Source organism: Hirundo rustica, chromosome 11 (genome assembly GCF_015227805.2).
Source record: "Hirundo rustica isolate bHirRus1 chromosome 11, bHirRus1.pri.v3, whole genome shotgun sequence".
In the NCBI taxonomy this organism is placed as follows: Eukaryota; Metazoa; Chordata; class Aves; order Passeriformes; family Hirundinidae; genus Hirundo; species Hirundo rustica.
In genome coordinates this window covers 12435955-12455296 of record NC_053460.1, presented here as the reverse complement: position 1 = coordinate 12455296, position 19342 = coordinate 12435955, and the positions used below count along the sequence as shown (strand labels likewise).

The window sequence follows — 19342 nt, the reverse complement described above, 5'->3', positions numbered from 1 at the left end:
GAAAAAGCAGACTTTCGGAATTCTCCTCAGAGTTAACAAAAAACCTTCCCCAGCTTTCTTTTCCCAGACTTTGTGTGTGTCTCCCCCCACCCTTGTGCATTTCTAGTGCAGAGCAGTCCTTGCTTGGGTTTTGTTCATGAGTTTTTCCTGCAGATCTCACGACCTGCATGTTTGCCTGTCTGTCTTGTGAGTCATCAGGTCTCCTTTGATCACATCTTCTTGTTTCATTTATTTCTCTGCTGATTTCAATTAAATTTTATACCAATACTCTCTCGTTATGGGAAGTGTATTTTTGCATGCTTGCTATGAATGATGTACTATAGTAAAAGATTGCAAATATAATTTTAAGTACTGTCAGGGTTTTTCGGTTGGCTGCCAAAGCAGGGGATGTCTGAAAAGCAGAAATGTCAGCAGTGGCCATTGAAATGTAAATGAAATGCTCAATGTGACCTTTCTGTGAGTGTTTGGGTCTCTTGTTCTTTCTCCTGTTCTCAGCCGTGTGCACATCACTGAAGCAACATTAAATCACCTAGGCAAAGCTTATGAAGTAGAGGAAGGGAATGGACACCTGAGGGATCCTTACCTTGAATCCATGAATATCAAAACCTACTTAGTGGTCGATCCAAGGGTATGTATTTGTTTTTAAACATATATATTTATTCAAGCATTTACACATGTTATAAATATGTAGGTTTCCATGGTACATACAGCTTTTTCATTCAGGAGCAGAATTAAAGCATGGTGTGAGTCACCTGAGTAGCTTGGATTTGTGAGTTCAGATCTGAAAGCACATCCTGCTTTTTTATGACCTGCCTATTACACTGAAGGTAGTAAGTGTTATGCTGAAACCTCTTGTGTGACCCACTTAGAGTAAAACCACATATTTGACTATGTATTTCTGTGAAATGTCTCAAAAACCCAGGTCAAAAGATGAGGATGAAGGAATGAAAAAATACCTGTACTGTGTGGCCACTTTAAGCTAAAATTTTCCCTGTAAAATAGCATCAGACATCTTCCTCACTATCTGAAAAGTAAGATTCACCTTCTTTTCAGAGTGTGAAGTTAGCAACTTCGGGTTGCTCCTTCAGAGCTTGGTAGCTACAAACACCTGGACTATTGCTATTTTGAAGTGGCTTGTGGTTGATGAGTAAAATGTTTCAAATGATAAAAGAATGCAGATGAGAAACTTCTTTCCTTCCTGATCTGTACAAGAAGGAACAGCATAGAACTATTCAATTAGCAAGAACTCAGTCTTGGTTACATTTTCTATACTGCAACCCCTCACAGTTGCACACAGCACATATTCTCAGAATAAGGACCTATGTCTATTAAAATGGTCTCTGCTCCCTTGAAGATACTTGTGAAATATTAGAGAATTATCAGTCATTGATGTCTTGGTTTATTCTGCAGTTTTAGCTTCCCCCTAGTTCTTGCAAGGGTATTGCTGTACACCCTGTCTGTACCACCTGACTCAGCACCTGTGACACAGGGATATAATCTAATGTGGAGTCTGTAATTTGTGGGATCTTCTAACCACAGTTTTGATACACCCCAGCTCAGGAATTTGGCACTTTTTCCCCTGCTGTAGTGCTGACTGCAAGGAAACCGTATCTGTTCATACGATCCTTTGAGCCCTTGCATCACGGTAAATAAACCTGGAGGTTGGACTGTCGCAGTGTTGCAAGCGAAGTCTCATAGAGGCAGCTGAAGCAATTAATAGCGTGTGCTGTGATTTGCTTTAGCTCACATTAATTAAACGAGATAAAGGACTTGAGGTTGGCTGACATTGCTGATGTGTTCAGAGCCCTACCAAACGGCGAGATTTGTACCAACTACTCAATACCAAGAGCTTCGGTATTTTGCGGTTTGTCAGAACTTCTGTTCCGTACACGAGCGTGTTTTCTTCCTGCTAGTCCAAACAACGCCTGTCGAGCAGTCACCTGCCCAAAACCCGGGTGAACGACGGGCTGAAGATGCGCGCGTCGGTGCGGATGACGCGGTACCTGGAGTCCTGGGGCGCAGCGCGGCCCTTCGCCCACCTCAGCCACCGGGACAGCGTCAGCAGCGACTGCTCCGGCTCCCAGGGCCGGCGGAGGAAGGTCGGTCTCCAGCAGTGATTGGCAGCCTACAATTAGCCTGAAACTCAAAACCTGATGTGACTTTTGTGGCTGGATGTCTGCTTTTACTGTGGGTGTTCAGTGTGTGCAGAGCGCTGAGAGGGTGTCCGTGCAACGCCTCTGTCCGTCAGAACTTAGCCGTATTCAGACTGCCAATCCCTCCAGCGTAATTTAATCATAGTATGTCTTCAAAGAAAAAACATCTGTTTTTCTTGCTCTTTTTCCATCTTGAGATCCTGCTTGGTACACGTGCGTTTTGTAAAAAAAAACCAACCAAAAAACAACAAAACAAATAAATGCGCTCAATACTTAATTGAAATGTATAGAAAAAAAATAGTCCATCCACATGCTCTTCCTGCAACTGGATTTTATTAACAAAGAATTTTTAAGATCAAGAATTCTTAATTTTTTTAAGATTTCAAATATAAGAGAACTAATTTTTCCTTCCATCTCCCCTTCCTGAAAGATGGAAGTAGATGTACATGCTTTCAGGTGTGGTCCTGGAGCCACAGCTGTAGTAAATGAGTTTAATTTAAGCATCCATCCATCCATTCAGGTGTGTGGAAGTGGTTTCCAGTCTGCTTGCCTCTGCTGGTGCTTGCTTAGTTATTTCGGTGTGTAGAGAAAAATGAGAGGGAAGATCTGTTTAATTATTTCATAACAATCTTTTTTGTCAGAAAACTCTCACTTGTTAAAGCAGAAAACATTTGCTGGAAAGGATTGATTTTTATAAGCATTTCTGTTTAAGAGTGGTTCTTGATTTCTTTTATTTCTGAGTAAAAATGGTTTTAGCAGTTTCTTGATGTTTGTTTCCTATAGTTGTTTGCTATTCAAAGAGTGTGTAACTTATTCTTAATTCCTATTTTATTTAGGACATACCTTTGAGTTCTACTGGGCGCCAGAGAACTTCTGACAGGTTTGTCAAGTACCTTCTCTTCTTTTTTTTGGTACTCCTGTGCTCCTCTTGCAGTTCAGTGTGCTGTAAGGATGTGATCATTTGGTTAATTAATCACTGTGTGTATTGTAGTCCTGCCCTAGAAAGGTTAAGCTAAATCTTTGGCCTTTAGAAGATTTCTCAGCTCGTGTTTGCTATTATCAGCAGACTCTAAAAGGAGCTTCTTGTCCTACTGTCCCCCCAGTCATTCAGATTCCATTTTGCTTGCTGGGCTGCAGCAGGATGGGAGGGAATTGGGAAGGGAGAGCCCTAAAGAGCAGTGGAAAGATTTGGGTTTGGTTAATGTGGTTTATGTTTGCCATTACAGTGTGGTAAAGGATTGCCATGTACAATGGTACCTGTAGCACTGAGTTAAATGAGGAGCTGATTTTCACTTGTGGAACATTCTCTCAGTTTGTCAAAATGCTGTCTTGAAAAATGCATGATTTGAGTAACTAGAGAAATGCTTAGTAAAGTGCTCATGGGTGTACTTTTTAAATTAGTTTGGAGCATTCTGTTTTACCTTTTCCCTGGAAGCTTGCCCCACTGTGTGCTGAGAAAATGTGCTCTGTACCCATTACTTGTTTCTGAGTAGCTTTTGTCACACAGACTTCATTTCATCCTCAGAAATTCATCTCAGAAGGGAAGGATGGAGGAAGATATTTATGATGAAATGATGTCAACCATTGAAGGCCTCAATTCAACTACGTATGGAGTACTTTAATTTATTCTTCATATTTTCTTTGATATTAACCTCCATTCTCAATTTAAACCTAGATATAAAATTTATGTATAAAGTTATCAGGATTTTTGTCTTGCCCTTTTTTTTATCTTTGTTTTTATTTTGTTTCTTTTTGGATTTAATTTGAATATGAGACTGTTACTGCATTATTTAGCAGGAAGCCAGCGATCAGTCTTGCTGTTCAATGTTTTTCTTTATTAAAACAAGAACTTTCATGAAATGGGGTCCTGTCCTGAACAAAAAACTACATATAAAGTCAAAACAGTTTTGGAAGTAATGAAGTTGCTTTAGTGTCCGGTCCACTGAAGGCAAATGGTCTGTCAGGGGCAGGTAATTCCTTTGACAGTACATTTTGCATCCAAAAGCAGAAAAACACAGGTAGTGGTGGTGGTTCAGGTTTTCTTTGTTTTTGTTTTGTTTTAATTTAAAATACAATATTTAAATTCCTAACAAATTCCTAAAAAATGAATTTGAGAAGAAAAACTCTTTCTTTCATCTAAATCCTAGGAAGGGTGTACCTCAGGTGTTCCTGATAGGAATCTGATATTAATTAAGGGAAGTTTTTGGAGGCTGTGAGCCCTCTCTAACATCTGCTGTTATACTTTGCTATTGTTAAGCCTTTGGGAAGGTTTGGAGCTACATTTTTCACATAGCTGGCAGATGTTTTCTGTCTGTGAGTGTTGTGCATCTGCCTGTCAGATGAGTAAAAACATAACCACTGGCTTGTTCTGCCATGAAATGTAAAGACCTTGCAGAAGCATCAGGTGTGTGCTGAGAGTGGCTGTGGGGTCTCAAGAGCAGCGAGGGTTTCGTGTCCTGTCCTTGGTCTCTGTGTGCTCCTGATAACCCCTGTCTCTCTCTGGCTGCAGCCCGTGGTGTGGCAAATCAGACGACTTCTGTGGATTGTCACTGATCTTTGCAGAACCTGGTCTTGAAAAAGAGGTTGGTAAGAGCAAAATAATCCTTTTTGGTCTTTGACTTGCCCTTCAGAGCAGCATAAGAATATGTCTGAAACTTTTCTTTCTGAAACTGGATTCTGGAGGTGATTGCACATCCTAAGAGGTCTCTGGTAACGAATGGAAAGCAGATTTCAGGAGTCATTTGAACTGAGCATTCTTCCTTGAGAATGCAAATTTTGACTTAAATGAGGTTGTCTCTAATCTGTGGTCAAATTCTTGCCATTAGGGAGTTAGTGTGTTTGATAATTTAGTATATAAACTTCTTCCCTCAAAAGCCATGAGATTTAAAGAAGGAAAGAAAAAAAAAGAAAAGGATTTCTGCATCCATAATGAAAACACTTTGTTTTCTGTGGCTGTTTCATTGTAGATATAGTGCTGATATTTGTTAGGTGCAGCGTGGTTTTTCTGTTTGAATAACTGCTATTAAATTTACTGTGCTGTGGATGTAGTTACTGGTGTGGGTCTGTACATACACTTCAGGTTTATTTCTGTGTATGTCCTTTCTTGATAAGGATTTTGACCAGGGCATCTGTTGAGAGCTGATTTACATTCTGCCTGGATTTCCCTCTAGGCTGGAAATCCCAGCTTTGGACTGGGCTGTTTTTATTGAAAGATGTTCAAGTGATTCTGGTTTTATTGGTGGTGGTCTTCTTTTGCTCTGTTTTAGTCCTGGGTATATTTTTAATAATACAGTATAAACTTGTATATAGGTGTCATCACAAGAATGTAATAAAATTAAGAGAAAACACCCCTGAAGTTACCCTGATGGTTTATTCTCTCTGTGTTTCAGTATCGCAACATTCCTATTCTAAAACTCAAGAGTTACTTTGTGTGTGCCAGTTTTGTGTTCCTCTGTATATTTGTGATCCAGATGTTAATCATGCCCAAGTAAGTGCTGGTATTTTAATTATTTATAGTTCAAATTAACTAACAGCTAAAGTGAACCTCATGCACATGGATTTTTTTGGAGTTCCTGAGGGGTTAGATTTAAGAAACATATATTAATTTACCCCAAAATAAAGGAATGCATTCATGTTGTTGGCATAAGAGCCAAGATATCAGTATGAAAATAAAATAGAAATATTTCTTTAATATTTTCTTTGCTTAGTACACACAGAGAGGTGGTCAGTTATGTAAGAAATACTATTTTACAAGAACAGTTGGCTGTAAGGACATTGAGCAGTAGGAAAATGGGATTCAACTGGTTAAATTGTTCTCAGTAATCATTTTCTGTAGAGCTACAAGGACGCAACTTTGAGCTGCTTGTCACACCTCTGAGAAAGCAGATGATGGGTAATTCTGAAGTTTTTGGTACATTTGTTTTTTGTGGCTGTTGCAGTGCAGTTTCCATGTGGTTTATGCACAGGGCAGTGGCTCAGGCCATCAGGAGCAGAACCTCTTAAAGCAGTGATTGTGCAGCAGTGCAGCCATAACCTGTGTGATGTTATGGTCATTCTGTGCTATTTGAAGAAAAATCATATTTGAACTTGGTTTTTTAGTGCTTTCTTCTTCTCTTTAGGACTGCAGAACTGGGAATTTCCTTTGGAGTTGTTGCAGTCATCATTGTGCTTATTTTGTTTGTATGCTTTGCTGAGAAATGTCTGGTAAGTTTATTTTTAAAAAACACTGCCTGTTTTCAAAAGTGGATGGATATATTTCAGCAACTTGGTCTGTCTTTCAGGCTGATGAAATTTTACTAATTTCAATAGGAGTTACAGGAGCCTCAGGTTACCAGAAGATTCCATTGCCTGAAACAGATTTTCATGTCTGAAAATTCTCACAGTAATTCAGAATTATTTGGATGGAATAATAGAAGGGTAGGAGGGAGGATGTGGATTTGGCTTTTTCAAAATGTATTTTTGTTTTTATGTTTGTCATTAATAGTAATTTTGGTTGTAAATACTGTTATTCTCTATGCTGGAAACAATATTGAAATATGTTGGAGCAGAAGATCAGTTTTCATAATAATGTATGAAGTGCAAAAAAAATTACAAACATATGAATAATTTATTGGCAACAATTTCATGGCGGTTAGAATTCCAAATTCACCATTACATCAATTAGGACACTTTGCACTTGTAGTTCCTTTTTCTTTGCATTATTAAACACATGCAATTACTGTTTAAAAATACATAGTGACAGAGAGAGCGGATAGTGATGGAGAGATCAATGATACAGAGTAAAAAAAAAAAAAAAAGGTCCTTCTCAGTTCAAAAACTGCCTGAGGGCAGGGTGGGGAGAGGGAAGGGATTTTAGAGAAGGGATTTTAGAATATTCCTTGCACTCATCAAACCTGAGCTGTGGCAGAACGAGGATGGGAGGCAATCCTGAGGTGCTGCTGAGGACGTGCAGCACCACAGCCCTGCAGCACCCAGTGAGGGGATGGAGCTCTCCAGGGAAAGAGCGAGCCACAGTCAGGCTGTGTAAAGGGGAAAGAAAAAAAGAGAAAATTGCACTCTGGGATAAAGATTCATGACTCATTTAATTGTATGGTTAGATAGATTTATGGATTTTATGTATGTATGGTATTTATATATGTATATAGATGGATGTTTGCATATATGTCTGTAGAGAGAGAGGGCGGTGTGTATATGCATTCATGTGGCTTTTTCTACATGTGTAGAAACATGCGGGGAAAATAGAAAATTCCAAGACGGCAATTGCATCAGACTTGAGTTTTATGCTAGGAGTGTTTTGGTGTAGCATCATGGAGTAAGGCTTGCAGTCATTAAAATTACATGCTTTACTGGATGTTTTTGTCTATAGCAACAATTGGAGGATACAGGGATGGCAGGAATGGGGCACTGTCTAGGGCTGGTTTTGATTTATTAATCTGAAAATGTAGTTCCAAATATAATATTATAGCTCTATAACTAAAAATTACAATTTTTTTACTGCATTTTTATTATCTTTTCTCTAGAACTTTCAAACAGACCATAATTCTGTGTTTTTAAAGAACAAATTCAGAAAATTTTAGCACCCAACCCCTTTGAAGAAAGGGGGCATTGTCTCTATTTTCAGTTGGGGAAAGGTGGTAGACGTTGTCTCTGAATGACGAGATTCAAAGTTCTAAATTAGAATTCCAGTGAAGGGTCTTGACACTCTCCTTCAGAAAAAAAGGCCAACTTCCCAACTTCATATTTAGAAATATTTCTTCCCCTGTATCAAAGTGTTATCTCTGTCACTGAAGCTAATGAATTGTGTTCACAGAAATGCTGCTCAGATCAGTGGCCTCTCCTGCGCCATCTGTGTGCTGTCTCAGAAAAGGTGGAAACAATGCCTTTACTTAGGCTGCCTTTAGCAGTCATCACTATAGCTGCCTTGCTGATTATAGCCATTTTTAATTTGGTAAGTAATCACATTAATTGCTGAACCTATTGTGAAATCCAAGTAATTTCCTCTGTTCTTTTCATCAAGTGCGAGTTTTTGCTGCTTTTTCTAAAGCCTGATTTGCAACCTGAGTTGTTCTGCACAGGGATAGTACATGATGGCAATTAAAAGGAATGCCCTGGACTCCAACATCTTTTAAATTTAGTTTGAATATTATATTGCATCTGGGGTACGTACATTTGAATATCTGTGCCATGTTTTTTATTTAAACAAGCTCTGTGTGTTAACAGTTCCACCTAACTGATAGTTAACTACTAGAGCTGATGTCCTGATCCCATGTGTTTGTTTGCCTTGCAATTCTTCTGGTTCCATGGGGAGTTCATTCTGAAAGCAATACTGCAGAAAATGCTTAATTTTCTTCTGTAGGGTGTTTTTTCTGCTGGCTTAGGTCCTTGAATTGACTCACAGTGGTGTCATGTGAACACCACCAGAGACACTGAAAGAAAACAGGAACTGGTGTGAAACAGGGGGGTGAGACAAAACCACGTTTGTGCCCAATAGCTGCTAAATTAACACAGCCATAATGTAAAACTTTACTTATTTAGTAGCACTGAAAAGATGACCATATCAGCACTCTTTGTAAAGTACGTAGAGAAAAAAAGTCAGTGATTATCTGCTAATAAGTTTGTATGGTGGTTTTATTAATGTGTTTTGTTTTGTGATATTTTTCCTCCTCTCCAATAAATCAAGACTACCGAAAGGAACAAACCTGCCAACTTTACTGGATCAAATAACCTGAGTGCTACCACCTATGTGAGTAGAGTACCAACTTAATTTCTAGAATTAAAATGAAATTAGCCTTGGATGATAATTATAGAATCATAGAACATAGAACTGAATTGGAAGGGACCCACAAGGATCATCAAAGTCCAACTCCTATCATGTAGATAGATGGCAACAATTTTATATTTTTTCATTTTATTTATAAAGATAGGGTTTTGGTGGTTTTTTGTTTTTTTTTTAAATTGTTGAACATGAAAACGTGCTCATGACACAAAACAGTTTTAAGGGATATTTTATATTTTTACATATAGCTTTCTTGTGCATCCTTTAGGGATTTTCAGAAGTCTGGAGTATTCACATAAAAAAATGGAAGTTTTGGTTTATTTTGGTCCCTCAGCATATTTGAAAGGTGTTCTCTAGCATTTCTGTAAGGGTAAATTCAGCACTTACTAGTGACACAGAAGTATTATTTCTATCACTTTTTATGTCTTTAATGCCAAAGTAGTGTTCTATTTTGAGTTCATCCAGATGTTTGGGGTGTCTTTTGTCACCTGGCCACTCCTTTAGATGATGGACATATTTTTGAATTATGTGCAGCAGGTTGTGTGAGGAGCCTTTCATCCAGGTGCTTATGACAAGTGATAAGTTACACATATGAAATACACATTGTACTTACCGGCAATTTTTTTGTTCTTGAAAGTTTGTAAACCAGACTTTTGGAAACACAAACCATTCCTGCATAGAGGAAACAGTAAGTAGTGAATGCATCTTACTTGCATCTTACTTGATCTTTGAATGTTGTGTATATTATTGATAAATGGCAGGTTCTCTTGCTGCATAAAAGGCAGCTCTTTTAGGTATCTGACAGTAGAAAAACTCTTCATGAAATCAAGATTATTCAGCTGCTGTTGTGCTGAATAGAGTATGGTTTTGCAGTTTTTAGAAATTTCAGGCTTAGAAATAGGTCTGAAACTTTAAGGGAAAAAACAGCAGAACAGGGTGGTGATGATGTTTGAGTCTGAAAGATGAGAGCTGTATCTACAAGTGTCCCAGTAAAGTGTGTTTACAGAGTGAAAGAGCTGACAGACCTCTGTTGGTGTTCTTTACATAGTGGTTCCTTTTTCAGAGGTTTGGCTTGAGGAAGAGTGTTTGAAATCTTTTGGAGGTAGACTCAGTGTCTTTAGGATGACAAAATTGGTATAATGTGCTGTATATGGGCTCTGATTAGGAGTTGCCTCATAAATTGTTCCGGTTTCATTCACTTCAGCAGAAATGTTAATTACTTAGCCAAGAGTATCACAGTTCCATGGTAGATCTGTGCTATTACAGGTGGGAAAGCTGTGCTTTGTGCATAAACAGAAAGGAATTCTTGAGGAGCAGAAGCTGAGGTAATTTTGGAGCTGCTTGTAGACTGAAGTTTGCCAGCTGAGCACCTCACACATGTGCCTGTGGCTGCAGGCAGCAATCCTGTCTGCATCACACGCTTGGTACCGTGTTTGGTGCTGCCAGCTGCACCCTGGACACCGTGCCTGGCTGGGATTCCGCTGGCAAAGTGCTCAGGAATTCCATAATGGGGATAGTGGCCATAGCTTGACAATACTTATTAGCCTCCAGTTCTTATGAGGGAGCTGTGCCCAAGGCTGGGTGACCAGTCACGGTCTGCACGTGCTGCTGGTGTGGAGGTGGGAATGGGGCATCTGCTTTGGGTTACAGTGGGAAAGCATAGTCACAACAGGATTAAAACACTCTGCTGGTTCAGAGCTGGTTCACTGGACTATGAATCTACTTTAGATTAGTCTTGAACTTTAAATAAATAATTGCTTAAATTCATAAACTTCAGGAGATAAATTCTCAACACTTCAGTTTTTATCTAGCATTGCTTACTTACATTAACATTTTTTGTTTAAATATATTTGTTTACCCATAGCAAATTAAAAAAGTAAACCAAAATCAATATTGAGTTCACCCTTTTAGTGCCATTAAAAATAAAGCTTTAAGTAATTGTAATTTCTTTGTTTTAAATTGCACTGACCATGATCTCAGAGCATTTGGTGTGGTTTGAACATCACTTAGATATAAGTTCTGAATAATGCAAAGGCTCTTTACATTCCTCTTTTACAGTATTATGCTTACTGCTGTATACTGGGGTTCATTGCCTGCTCGGTATTTCTTCAGATGAGCTTCGAACTCAAAGTTCTTTTCCTGTCCATCGCTGTGACTGTCTACCTCATCATTTTTAATACCCTTCAGCACAAAGACATCTATGGCAACAGTACCAGGTGCACTGTAAATTTTCTCATCCTTTAATGTTTCATTTAAAGGAGGTGTTAGATTTTTGTGCACTTACTGGAATATTGAAATATCAACATCATGTAAGCCAGGCACTGCAAATCATTCTGTAAAGTTAACAACACGGAAATCCCATTAGACCACGTCACTTTTTTTTTTTTTTTTTTTCTCTCTCTCTTTTTAAACAAAGTGTGTATTCTCTGAAAAAAATCTGTAATGTGGCTTCTGAGATCCCTAGAAGCCATGGATTACATGAAAGACTAGAGAGTAGAATATTAATGTCATAGTAAGGTCGATCTTATGTTACGAATAAAGGCCTTGATAAAAGTCTGAGGCTCAAGCTGTGCTTGAGACCTTGGCAGTCAATAGGATGGTGAACTCTTCATGTACTAACCTAAGTGCTGATATTTTGAAAAATAACAATTTATCTGATCAGTTTACATGTTCTAATTGCAAAAAATTGATAATACTGAAGCAAAGGCTTTTCTGATCATTTTTAAGTCTCAGATTTCTCAGCATAGTCTCATAGCTGAAGATTAGAATAAATAATTTTGTGGGGGTGTAACCTGTCAGCACACCTTAAAAAAGCTTGAGTGAACTTATTCATTCATAAGATGAGAGTTTAATTTGAATTTGTGAAAAGTAATAGATGTGGTAAGACTTATCTTACTATGAAATATGAGTGGTGGTTCAGATACATGTATGATTTAACTGCTGTCCTTGTCTTAGGAATTCAGGTTTCTAACTTGTTATTATCTTTCCTTCCAAATAAGAAGGTTTCTTTTCCTACCTCAAGTTTTGTTGGCTGGGTTTTTGTAGGGTAGTGTGGGGTGGGAGCTGGAACTCAGTCTGGTGGAAATTAAGATGTTGCCATTAAGAGAAAGCCACGTTGACTTGAGCATCTCACTACAACAGCTATTGAAGAAGGTTTCAACACGCAGTGTGTCCTGGTGTGAAATGCACCATGCCACGTGTTGGGATGGCTGATAATCCCTTCTCATTGTTAGGACAGGACCTGTCCCCAGCCAGCCACTGGCACAAATGAACAGTGACACCATGGTGCAAGTCTGGACAGAGACCCTCTTCCCCTCACCTCCCACCCCAGCCCTCCATTGTGCAGATTTTCTTAAAGCAAACAGATGACTTTGTATTGCTTTCTTATTTTCAGGTTTTTCATCAAAGAGCCAAGGATAATGACTAATTTATATCTGGTTCTGTTTTACATAACCCTAGTTTTACTTGCAAAACAGGTATGTATTTAAAATGCAACTGCATAGTTCCTTTACTTGCAGCAAATTGATTTAAATAAAATGCAAAAGTGTTATTCCTTGAAATTGTGCTCTAAATTACTATATATTTTTATCTTTTTAAAATATTCTGGTCTTTTCTAATGTACTGGTAATCTACTTGTAATTAGTTTTTGGTAAGGAAAAAAATTTTACTGTGAAAGGATGGGAACATTTTTCTAGTTTTCAACAGTGTTTGCATCACAGATGTGAGAACTTCCTGATTCTTCCAGTTTTGATCTATATGTATTTATATATCAGTATTCATTTTACATCAACATAGCAATTCAAGGTGAAAATAATCATATCACTAAAGTCATTTTGGTAAATACATCTGATGGTACCAAACGACATTTGGTCTTAGTGGCTGCTTCATATTTTTCTGATCTTTGCTCTCAAAGCACATTTTTCATAACTATATAGACTCAAAAGGCCTCGAAGAAAGGCCTTTGCTACTTGCTACTATGCTTCTCGAGAAAATTGCCTAGTATTTTTCAGTGGGTAATTTTATGGATTTAATTTATCATATTGGATCTCTTTGCAGATTGACTATTACTGTCGACTGGATTGTCTGTGGAAGAATAAGTTCAAAAAAGAACATGAACAATTTGAAACTATGGAGAATGTTAACAGGCTTTTGCTGGAAAATGTTCTTCCAGCACACGTTGCTGCATATTTCATTGGAGAAAAACGAAATGAGGTGTGTTGAGTCTCTCCTACGTGAAGGACAGCAAATTGGGTTTCTGTGATATGTATTACACATGATGTGAAAAAGAACAGACTGTAAACTTCTGCAATCTTTGCCTCTTGTTTGTATTCCAAGAACTTGTAAACTCAAGAACCTGTTAACCAGATGGCCTCAAAAAATGAAAATGTTTAGTGTCAGTCCCTGAAATCTATTCTCAGAATCAGTCAGGACACAGTGTAACTTCGGCAAATATTTAAATGAGACTTACTGCTCTCCAAAGACTGTATTTTACCAGTGAGGATAGGTCAGAGTTTTTAGGGAAATTACTTGAGGAGCAGATAGTATCCCCCAGAGAGAAGTTCACTGGTAATGATTTTTTTTTTAAAAGAAATCTCATTCTGCCAGCATGTCATCAGAGAGAACTATGCTGTCTCAGAAGAGTGCCAATGTCCAAGTAGATGAAAATGTTTAAAATATCTTTAAGGAATCTCTTTTTCCTTAGGCAAATCCACTCTGTTAATGAGATGAATAAGAGATGTGGTTAACTTCATAGGGAAAGCTATAATTTGATTACTGGTTACAAACAATTATCATGAGTGTGAGTACCTGTGGGGGAATGTGGCTGCTGATAATGTCTGGGTTTACTGTTTTCCTTTAGGACTGGTACCATCAATCCTACGACTGTGTCTGTGTCATGTTTGCATCGGTACCAGATTTTAAGGTGTTTTACACTGAATGTGATGTTAATAAAGAAGGCTTGGAATGCTTGAGGCTGTTAAATGAAATCATTGCTGATTTTGATGAGGTAATTAGGCTTCTGTCAAAAATGCACTGGATTACGTGTTTACTGCAGAATAGATGTTTTACAGATCTGTGAGCATTAGAGGGGGAAAAACCATTTTTATGCTGTACTAATATTCTGGCTGCAGCCTTACAATCTTGAAAGATATTTTCCCATCTGATTAGGATTTTAAAGTAAATGACCTAATCCATTAGAAGTACAGTTTGAAAGTCCTGAATTTAAGGACTTTATTTCAGTACTTCAGTGCTTTCATTTGTCCTGTGAGTGGGCAGAGCAAAACTGTGAAACTAACCCTAAGTATTTTATCTAATCTTCATGTGAGCGATAGTATTGCTAGTATTGCTAAGTTTAATGCTTATGGTAGACAGTATAAGATTTCTGGTTAAAATATGAAATACAGTAATAAAAGTCTAAAGTTTTGTTTTCTTTCCATTCAAACAGCTCTTGTTAAAACCTAAATTTAGTGGTGTTGAAAAAATAAAAACAATTGGAAGCACTTACATGGCAGCAGCCGGTCTCAGTGTTACACCAGGCCAGGAGAATAACCAGGTATGCTGGCTCTGAATCTGCCTTCAGTATTCTGTGGGTGCATAGGTGTGTTCAAACTAACAAAATGTAACGTGATACAAAAAAGTAAATCATGAAGGGTAATGACTTCCTGTAATGTCGAAAAAGATGACAAAATTGTATTGTCTCCTGCTGAATTCACTATTTATCTCCTAGTTCTATTTTATTTCTGAATTAAGGTATTCAGCCTGTAATCCCAGCACACTTTTTACGTCTTTCATCTTTGATTCCAGTAGTTAAACATTCCTAGATGCATAACAGAAGGACTCTGATAATAGGGAGACAAAAAACAGGAGCCAAAGGCCATCTCAGAATTGGACAGTAGGCTTTTTGTGATACCTGAGAACTGGTACAGAAAGAGAATCCTCAAGTGCCACATTAGGTCTGAAACTGTCATCCAGAAGAATTAACACCAATTTCTCTGGCTCATTTTCAGTACAGCAGGTTTGTGTATGAAATTAGGATGCACATAATAATATACCCAAAATATGTAATATTAAAGCTGAAACCCTAAAGGACAGACATTAATTTGTTATAAAATTTGATCATATCATGCTTGTTGCCTCATAGCCATCTCAGCAGAATTTAATGGAATTTTGAAATTGTGCAGTTCTGCAGTTACATGGATGAGTGGTCTCATAAACACTCCAGTCAGTTCTAGTACTGCTCTGGAGTAGCAGCCTGACACAGCCTTTGGTTTCGTGTTGTAATTTGATCATTAATGTGTTCTGACTTGCACAGGATAGGGAAAGGCAGCACGCTCACATTGGGATTATGGTGGAGTATGGAATTGCCCTGATGAGTAAACTGGATGGCATCAACCGACATTCCTTCAACAATTTCCGCCTCCGTGTTGGTAAGTTCTGTTTGTGGGGAACTCCACAGCTCAGACCAGGATGGTGTAGGTCCAAGTGCTGGATAGCCAAAGGCAGTATTGTCTGGTCAGTTTTTCAGACAGACCAAGCTCCTCCACGGATGGGCTATTTCTCATCACTGGAAGGAGCATCAGGAAGAGTGCAGCTGGATGACTTTGGAGGAAATGAAAGATACAGATGAAGAGTAAAGTACCCTGTTAGTGACTGTTGACTAAAGTCAGTATTGTCATTACAATGCTCAGTTCTATATATTAAAAGTAGAAGAGGAAGAAATCTGCTTTGTGCCCTAGACTTCCCATTTTGCAATGAGTGAATCACTTCACATCTCCTCAGCCTCAGTATGAATATTTATAGAACAGTACTAGTACTGAATGCTAGAAAGGTGTTGCAGAGTTAAGTTTTAGGATGCTTTTTTCCCCTGAAGCTACAGCTAACAATGAAGCTGGAAGTCCCATCCCTTTCTGCCTCAGTAATGACACTGCTTGTTTCTGCAGGGATCAATCACGGCCCGGTGATTGCTGGTGTGATTGGTGCCCGGAAGCCTCAGTACGACATTTGGGGCAACACTGTTAATGTTGCGAGCCGAATGGAGAGCACAGGGGAACTTGGCAAGATCCAGGTAAACGTATGAGCCTTGCAGTGTCCAAGGCCTGATTTCTAATTGGTTGTGGAATTTTGATTAATGTTAATAATCAGAAAAATTTCACAAGAGTTTCTACTTCTTTTCACACTAAGGTCACAGAAGAAACAAGCAAAATACTACAAGAGCTGGGCTACTCATGTGAATGTAGGGGACTCATCAATGTCAAAGGCAAGGGAGAACTGAGGACTTACTTTGTTTGCACTGAGACAGCCAAATTCCAAGGCATGGGACTGAACTGAGGCTACAATGAAGTTAATCAAAGTAGACTTAGATCTGCCTCCCTTCTGTGAAGACGTAGAATTTCCCTCCTTATGTGAAGGACTTTATTCTAAAAACATGTATATACTGTTCCTATCTCTTCTACATCTCAAGATAAGAGATTTTTTTTTTTTTTAATAAAGAAGAATTCTGAGAAGTTCCTGGAAGATACACAACGGTCAGTCTGAAAAAGACTACTTTTTCCTGAAGTAATTTGAAGACTTACCTGGAATTGCCACAAAGCATTTTCAGTCAGTCACTCTCCTTATCTGCACTGGGAGTCTTTAGCAGCTCCAGTGGCAACAGGTGTGGATGCACTGTAGAACTCATTCCCATGTTAAACATTCCATTGCCTGCTTGACACACACCTGCTTACAGTATTGTGTTTGTCCTGACACGTGCAGTGATACTAAGGGCACTGTGTATCCTGCTTTTAATGATGAACAGACTTCACAGCAGAAGACAGCTGAATAATGAGAAGAGGAATGCAAGGAAACAAAAGTGTATCACATGATAACTGTGCTGAGCTCTTTTGGGGAAAAAACTTGAATTGCACAGTATAGGGTCACTTCACCACCTTGCCTCCTCCACAGCTGTACCTTGTGCAGATGTTTTCATGACCCAGAGCTGTTCAGAAGCAACTTCCATCTAGTTCAGCGTGTTTACATAATATTACATGTTCTCTGTTGTATTTCTCTGTAATTAGTATCTGTATGTGTATTTTGTTCTGTCATGGTAAGTCTTACATTTTTTACTTTGAATTTCAAAAAGTACAAATGATGAGCAGAGCACGGGGGACAGACTCTGACAGCAGCTGTTGTTGCTGATCCCAGCAGGAATTCTGATTCTGTGCTGTGCTCTTGAGGGCACTTAGGGAAGAAAAAATATGATCTGAATTGCTTGGAAGCTGAAGAACAGAATTACAAAGATAATGTTGGAAACAGTAGCAGATACTGTATAAACAGAACTGTGTCTGTGGTGGGGTTTGTTTGTTTGTTTTTTTTTTTTTTTCTGTTCTTTTTTCTACAATTTGTCTAGCCACTGGCTGGTTTCTGTGCCTTTCAAAGGCAATGCAGTTTTTTTCATAAACTGGTTTTGAAGGTTACAAAAGGATGTATGGAAAAAAGTATTCATAAAGGAAATGTTTCAGCAGAGCACCAATACCGGAAGTATGAGTAGAGCATTCATAAGATCCTTGTGGACATGGTGTAAATTGGTTTAGTTTGTAAGGTTTTTAAACTGTTAGTGGCCTTTGCTAATTTCTACATTGGCATTTTTTACTCACTGCAATCTCTGAATCAGTTTGCTGTTGGTGGAGATGATAGTAATTTGTAAGGCTAACATCTTGTGTCCAATTATGTCCGTAACTAAGGGTGGATCCTCCCTTTCCCCATATACAGCCCATGTTAGGCTGAACAGCACAGTGATTAGAGAGCACAACTGTTTGGTTGAGCCTTACTCCTCTACAAACAGCATTTCCCAATATTTCTGAGTTTAGTACCAACCCATCCTGGACAAGTGTTTAAGCAATCCTGTGCATCACTGCCGCTTTCTAATTACTGTGTAATTTCTTTAGAAGAGGAAGTGACTATGTTTCAAGATAGGAACAAACCTAAATATTGTCCAACTGTGGATTAAAAATCGTGCTTGTATTCTTTGTCAATTCTGTAGATCAAATCTATGTGTGTAGTAGGTCTCCAACAGAAAACAGCATGGAAGGAAACCTGAATTTGAGGTTGTCTAGTTCACACATGGGCTCTGCTGAGGAAGTTAGTTTCATACTTGCTGTCGTGTTAGTGCAAGTCAGTGTTGTAGCTGAATAAACCTTCAAACAGCTTTTGCTACTCTTGTATGTTGTGTATTTGTAGTTACAGGTGCTCAGCAAGCATTAGTTTTGAGATATTTATTGTTTGACAGGACCACGCATGTGTCAAAGGCTCCCTTCAGCAGTCTTTGATGTCATGTTAGGTAAAGTGACCATTTGTCTCATGAATCTATTTTGAAAAGTGCATTATGCCTATAAATAGAGCTGGCTCTGAAGTGCTTCTGTTTGCAGAACTAGTAGACTGTAGATGTAAGTTATCTATGAAAGAACATTTTCTGTCTGTAGCAGCATTTTGAAATGCTTTTGTTTACATGATGTTGCCTGGCAGGCTGGTAACTTCTTTGGGTGTAACTTCAACTCAATCTAATTTGCAGAAGTGCTGCAGCTTCCAAAGGGGAAGGAGTTGGGTTTGGTTGCAGGTTTAAAAAGAGCTCTCTTGGTGTGCTGTGCACAGCCTTCTTGGGGAAGTTAGAAACTGTGTGTAATGAAAAAGAGGATGACTAATTTCTCACCAGAACTGGAACTGTATGAGAGCTATATTCAACCACAGAAAAAATTCAATTTAACAAGCAACTGTATTGAAATAATTGTTTTCAGCAGTCCTTCTGAAAGTGAACTGTGTAACTAAACATTGAGGAAACAATCTTGGTGGAAAATTTTCCTTGCAGCATTATTTTTTTTTTTTAATGGAAAAAATGGCACCGTATCTAATTTGAAGAGCTAATAACATCTGGAACTAGGAATCTGTTTTAAAGAACAAACTTTTGTTTTTACTATGAAATAAAAAACTTCTTGAAACATATCTGGCTTTGCAGTTATTTTGATGGAGATACCCATGAAAAGGAGACATATTTTTTGTAGTGCTGCAGACTTAATGGGACCGTTTTTACTCATAAACTAAACTCAGTGTTTATCTTTTTAAAAAATGCTGCCAGTAGAAAATGCTTAGTGTGACAGCCACGTGTTCAACAGCTGATGAGAAATGTCAATACTTCTGTCACTAGCAGCCACCCCCTGCACCATCTAACAGGTGAGTGATGGGAAATGAGATGCTATGGAAGGAGTTGGTAAAGATTTGGCTGGCACATTTGACCTGAATCCAGGGGTTATATTGGAATCACAGATTAAAGAAAAGCAACATTTAAAAACAATCAGGATGCCTGTGGTAGAAACCATACACAGCACTGTGTGATGGTGTAAGTGGGGAGCACAGGGAAAAGCCTCCTTGGGTGTGCCACTGGCTG

At 38.5% G+C, this 19342-nt stretch overlaps 1 protein-coding gene across 12 annotated transcripts in view; it reads left to right on the top strand.

Moving 5' to 3' along the window:
- ADCY7 (adenylate cyclase 7) overlaps positions 1–18893 on the top strand; it is a 59531-nt gene extending 40638 nt beyond the window's left edge. For 6 of the 12 annotated variants that reach the window (XM_040075321.1, XM_040075316.1, XM_058422086.1 and 3 more), the window contains 18 exons: positions 496–628; positions 1914–2099; positions 2990–3033; positions 3679–3759; positions 4663–4735; positions 5543–5640; positions 6272–6356; positions 7963–8100; positions 8833–8895; positions 9566–9616; positions 10987–11144; positions 12323–12404; positions 12985–13140; positions 13787–13933; positions 14372–14479; positions 15239–15353; positions 15867–15991; positions 16108–18854. In XM_040075321.1, coding sequence (XP_039931255.1) covers positions 496–628; positions 1914–2099; positions 2990–3033; positions 3679–3759; positions 4663–4735; positions 5543–5640; positions 6272–6356; positions 7963–8100; positions 8833–8895; positions 9566–9616; positions 10987–11144; positions 12323–12404; positions 12985–13140; positions 13787–13933; positions 14372–14479; positions 15239–15353; positions 15867–15991; positions 16108–16254 — 1990 coding nt within the window. In that variant the 3' untranslated portion in view covers positions 16255–18854. Of the gene's footprint in view, positions 1–495; positions 629–1913; positions 2100–2989; positions 3034–3678; positions 3760–4662; positions 4736–5542; positions 5641–6271; positions 6357–7962; positions 8101–8832; positions 8896–9565; positions 9617–10986; positions 11145–12322; positions 12405–12984; positions 13141–13786; positions 13934–14371; positions 14480–15238; positions 15354–15443; positions 15563–15866; positions 15992–16107 lie in introns of those variants that run through there. The other 6 variants (XM_040075315.1, XM_040075314.1, XM_058422084.1 and 3 more) reach the window with 4 other exon arrangements.
- Positions 18894–19342: the final 449 nt, after the last annotated feature.